We start from the raw sequence: 6290 nt of genomic DNA on the forward strand, positions 1-6290 counted from the left end.
ATATTTAGAAAGAAAAATATTATACAATAAAAACAGAGTCCTGTAAATATTACTTTTTTATGTATGTATATATATATGTACGTGTGTGTGTGTGTGTGTTTGTAACGTTTCCTTAATTATTTTTCTATTTGAATATAATAAACCTAATAAAAAATATTTCTTAAAATTGTTTCTCTTAAATTTACTTCATTCAATATAGCACTGTCGTCTCTATAATATACGATCTGTTATTTTATACATTTATAATTTGAATATTATTATTATTACATTAATTGTGTCTCAATTATTATTTAATATTATTGCTAGAACGCAATCTTCATAATATGTATATTGTTGCAATTCGTTATATAAAATGAAGAAAATAAAAGAAATTGTTTATATAAAAAATAAAGTATTAACATTTCTTTTGTATAAATATACAGCTGCAATATTATGTATAATTGAAGTAATTATATTTGATTTTTAATGCAAGTAAAATACTTCAAATATATATTTGTGTGTGTGTGTAGGTGTATGCGTGTGTGTGAAATTTCTTAAGATTAATTAATATATGTATATAAAATATATTAGATTGATTATTATTTGACGTAAACCTTTTAACATTGTATTAGATTAAATATTTTTAATACTGTCATTCTGAGATCAAATTTGACTAGAAAATTTAACTTCTATAGTTGACTTTGTTTTTTTTTTTTTTTTTTGAGATACTTAACAAATTAAGCGTGCGAAGACTCTCTTGTTGAGCTTTTCATTTAGACCACGATGATCTATCAGTCATAGAAAAATACAAGAACGTAGGCTATTGATGACCAACGTGGCCTGAATGGAAAGTTTAAGGTCGACTATAGAGATCAGCATAACATTTAATGTGTTAAATACTATATATATATATAACACACACACTGGACACTTATTACATGATAAAAAAATATCCACGATAAAAACAATATTTTAAATATCCCATTCCTTTTTGCATTATGATGTAACAAAATGAAAGATCGCTTTATTCATTTTATAAACGTGTAAAAAGAAAAGAAAAATATTTAATATATAATAAATATGTTTGTGCAAATTGGAATGGAAAAATTTAAATTATCGTTATAAAGTATGATAATATCATGCATAATTTGTGCATATTATATCATGTGTGTGTGTGTGTGTGTGTAATACCGTTATTATTTTTGTTGTTCTTTCTTTAAATAATATAAATTATAATATCATCGCTTTTTTTTGCTGTGGTCTGTTCGTCTTATGATGATAATAAATATAACAAATGGAAAAATTCTAAATAGAATTATAGTAAAATAAAAGAAATATAATATAATAGAACATTAATAATAATATAATATAATATAATAGAAATATTAGACCACAAAGAAAAACTAAATCGTTGTTGATAAAATATATGATATATAAATATATATATATATAAATCTACACAAAGAGCGATTGTGATTACTCTTATTAAGTTTACAATATATAAGAAATGAAATATTACTATTATCATTTCTTTTTATTGTTGTTATTGTTATCGCTATGTCATTAAATGCATTTAAAACTAATTTATAAATTAAACATAGCTGCTTTTGATACGTAACTTACCCTTAATTCCACATACAATTTGTCCAGTGAAAACTTCACTGGAAAATCTATTAAATTTATCTAATGGGAGATATTCATATACGCATATAAATATATACAAACAAATAAAAGATTCTTTAGAAAAAAGAATCGAAAAATTATGCGACATTGTATGGTGGGCGTAATAATAATAATAATAATAATAATAATAATAATAACAATAAATAAATAAATAATAATAATAATAATAATGATGATAGCAGCTGAGAAAAGTTATGTAGTTATATCTTAATAATAGCGTAATATGCACATATCAAATAATAAAAAGTATACATAGAGAGAAATGGACATAGAGACGAGAAGAGAATATGAACCATTGCAATTTAGAATAAAAAACAAATACTTTGAAAAAAACAAATGCGCATAAAATGCAAACTTTTCTATACGTGACCATGTTAATTAGTTATTTTCTTGACGATGATGATAATAATAATAAATACTCTATCAAAATAAAATATTGTACAATTAAATTCATACATTAATTAATTTCGACTGTATATTGTCATACGTGCATTACTCTAGTCTGACTTATGTATTTATGTAATTCATAACTTTTAAAGTTTCTTTTTCTTAATATAGAAAAAATTCATTTAATACTCTTTCTTTGTATGTTGCAAGCGCATTAATAATATATACTTATTAATATAAATGTAATATATATATATATATATATCTCATACAATTCATAGAATGAGATATATGACGATAAAATGGCATTGATAATCAAAAATAGAATATACATGTATAATCATCGTTATGATTTTACCATGCACTAAATATTATTTATTTCATTTATACGAGTTGGAAAAATATGAACCTATTAGAAAATATTAATAGAACACACTTAAAGACACACATTTTCTAAATACCTGCATGACAAATAGTACTAGGTAAAATCGGAAATATAAATTAATTTAAGCAACATAATATTATATATATATATGTAGATATACTTATTGATCGAATTTCATAGAAGTTGATCAAAAGCTTGCAATATTGCAGGAATCATAAATATCCATAATATATATGAATCTTCTAAATACAATGAGTATTTTAAAATAAATGTTAAGAAGATTATCACTTTTGTACAAAATATTTTTTTTATATAACAACTAATGAAAATTATAAATTTATATTATTTTCATTCTTTTCCAAAAAATATCAATATCGATTATGTTCTTGCACTTTTATTTTAAAAACTGCAAGATTTGAAAAATTAAATGCGTCTGCTTTATTATTTGCTACATTTTAACTTCAGTGTTTCAACTATATTATATAATTATTGATATATGTAAATATATATATCGCTTCTTTGAAAAATAAAATTATTCAAAATTCTTTACAAATCCCTCCCTAAAACGATATATGTTGTAATATAAAATTAAACATTTTTAACATTATCTCTCATTAAATATTAAATTACCTATAATTTCTTCATATTCAAAAATTAACTACCAAATTATTTATGGAAAAAATAATAAGAAAGATTACTCTTTAATATAAAAAAAGGAAAAAAGAAAAAAGAAAAGCGATGAAAGTATTCGTATGAATATTTCAAGTCTACTTAGTAACAGACCGTTCGTTTTCTCTGATAATTTGTTTCAATAAAGGCACTGATAATGAGTGAAACTCATTGGAAAAATGTTCTATTTTAAGTTTCTCTTTCACTACTTCATTAGTGAAGAATGTCTAATAAATTTGATGGTATTAAAGCTATTTGATATGTTTTCCTTTGATAATCATATACTTATAGCCATATTGCCACTTACGCAAACAAGTTTTTTCAATCGATTACAATAAATTATACTTTTTTGTCATTGTTTCTTCCTTTACATTAAAATAAAAATAGACTATCAGTAGTAGTACCTCATGCATGATTTTCTACTTAATTTAAAGAATACGTAGTCTATATAACTATATACGGAACAACACATCAATAAATGTCTATAAATGAAAATGTGACATGCATTATCAATTAACATATTTTTGTTTTTTTTTTCCTTCTTTAAATTATAACATAAAAGGTCAGGATACTGTTGGTTGGTGTGCTTACAGGATTAATTACACTCTCTCTTAATACTTTGTGAGAATTTTTTACATTCGTTAATTGCAAAAAAGAAAAATATTAATATATATATATATATCCATATATATTAATATTTTAATTAATACAAATTTATTCGTAAAAAGTAACACGTTATATATGTATATAATATTAAATAAAAGATAAATTCTCACAAAGTTGAAATAACGCGATATATATATAAATATATATCTTTGTAAATACAGAGATGTCTTGTAACAGGTGATACAAGCGAGTAGAGATTGATTCTACATGATAAAATAAATTGAGAACATAGAATAAAATTTGTTTTTGATGAAAATGCATTGATGATTCATGCATTTGATTCGATTTCAGACAGACAAATTTTGGTTCTACTTTTCAGAATTGCAAGCTTAATCGAATACATGCTTACTCGACAAATATTCAAACTTATCTTTTTTAAAAAAAACACAGCTTTTTATAAATACATTGTTTTCCACATTTTCAACTTAGTTTTTCATATAGAACCATTCTTTACTCGCTTGTATTCATCAGTTACAACACAACACCCTGCATATATATGCGCATAAAATGCCTTAAAAAACAGCGCAACATATTTAATAAAGTATATAGTTTGATTTTTCTTATAAAATGAAAAGATCATTAATTATTCTTAACTCTTGTAATTAATACTCAAAAAAATGTGAAGATTTTTTTTCAACAAGATAATGTATGTATGCATGTGTACCGTGTGTTGCATATTTATTTTATCTTATTAAGGCAATAGTTAATATAAAAATCAATCTATCTATCTCTCTCTCTTTCTTTCTTTCTTTCTTTCTTTCTCTCTCTCTCTCTCTCTCTCTCTCTTAAAAAATAACATAAACTATTTATTATAACAGACGGTGATGTGTGTGGTTAGAGCGCTTTGAGATTATATATATATATGTATATGTATGTATATATATATATATAATGAGAAGGATATTTTCTTCTATAAAACCACAAGAAACAGAAAAAATAACAACATTTTAGGATATTGCGTGTACAGATGAATAAAGTAGACATATTGAGTAGTATATATTTTTGAAAGCGTATATATGTATTATTTTAAGATACAATCTTGCATCGTGTTGTTTGTTGTTGCCAGAAGATCGATGTATTTCACACAAGATGTCTTCCTTCTTCCCAGAGCTCTGAGCCAGCACTTGCGTATGAAACATTTTAATAGGTAATGTCTGTTCTACCTCTCTCGTTTCATTTCTAGTTTAGCATCAATAAAGTCATATATATATATACACGCATTTGTATATATATATATATATATATTTGAAAATACCTATTTCATCAATTTAATAATATTGCCAATCAATAATAAAGCACCGACACATCGTCTCGATTAAAAATCTAAAGTTTTTTTTTTGTTTTTTTTTTTTTTTAAACTACATGCATATTTTCCTTATACACTTATAATGCTAATTACACATATGTTTATATTTGCGTGTATTATCATCTTACAATATACTTATTACGTAAAAGAAGAATAAGAATAAGAAGAAGAGATGAAGAAGAAGAAGAAGAAGTAGAAGAAGAAGAAGAAGAAGAAACGTAAGTTAGAATCAATATAAGATAATTCTACTGAATATTAATATATATGATGAGGATTTGTATCCTTATTATTTTCTTTTTTTTTTTGTTTTTTTTTTGTGTTTTTTTTTTTTAATTATTTTTTCTTAATAATTAATTTTTTGTATCTTTAAACTGAAGTAATAAACACACGAATTACTCGTAAATCATATTTGTCACTGTATCTCTATTAGGAAAAATTTAATGCAAAAAATGTATCATCTAGATGTATATCTTTGTTTCCTACTAAACAACACATTATCAACATCTTTTATGAATCTTGTATGGTGAACACACAGATTAGTAGTGCGTTAATCTTAATTACAAGCTGTGTAGTTCCTCTTAACTTTTATTTGTTTCATTTTTTTTTCTCTTTCTTTTTAAATTGAACAAGACTACGTTGAGGGTCACAATATTATGTGTTATAGTAATCGTTCCCACTATATATTATCCTTTCTCTTCAAACCCGTCTAATGTCTTGAACGATGTGAAGAATCTCCTCTTTCATCACGTCGATCTCTTTCTCGTTCACGTTCTCGCTCACGTTCCGGTTCTCTTTCACGTTCAGATGGTCTTCGGCTTGATTCTCGTTCTCGTTCTCTGTCTCGTTCACGTTCTCTGTAGCGATCGTCATAATACCTACACAGGACACGTCAGCCAAATTATCTTATTTTAATGTTGAGCCTATATCTTACGTCTCTTCGTACATCGCTAGTTTTATCAAACATTAACACACACTCTCACTCTTTCTTTCTTTCTTTCTTTCTTTCGCTCCCTCTCTCTCTTTATCTATCTACGTTATAAATTACATTGATATCCTGACCGAGTGAGTTACAAAAAAATATTTAAACAAATTCCTTCCTGAATATTAATCGCACGCTTTCATATATATATGTGTGTCTCTGTTATACATTTATACTTTTTTTTCTTTTTTTATCCTATAACAAAAAACAAATATATAAATATATATATATATATA

The 6290-nt window shown here is 24.4% G+C and overlaps 1 protein-coding gene across 3 annotated transcripts in view; it reads right to left on the reverse strand.

Moving 5' to 3' along the window:
* Positions 1-5653: 5653 nt before the first annotated feature.
* The window catches only part of LOC106787364 (cleavage and polyadenylation specificity factor subunit 6), a 9549-nt gene continuing 8912 nt past the window's right edge, over positions 5654-6290 (reverse strand). For all 3 annotated transcript variants that reach the window (XM_014749667.1, XM_014749665.1, XM_014749666.1), the window contains one exon: positions 5654-5950. In XM_014749667.1, the coding sequence (XP_014605153.1) occupies positions 5782-5950 (169 nt within the window). In that variant the 3' untranslated portion in view covers positions 5654-5781. The remainder of the gene's footprint in view (positions 5951-6290) is intronic.

The sequence above is a fragment of the Polistes canadensis genome, unplaced genomic scaffold (assembly GCF_001313835.1).
Source record: "Polistes canadensis isolate GaletaPanama2010 unplaced genomic scaffold, ASM131383v1 scaffold_99, whole genome shotgun sequence".
Taxonomy (NCBI): Eukaryota; Metazoa; Arthropoda; class Insecta; order Hymenoptera; family Vespidae; genus Polistes; species Polistes canadensis.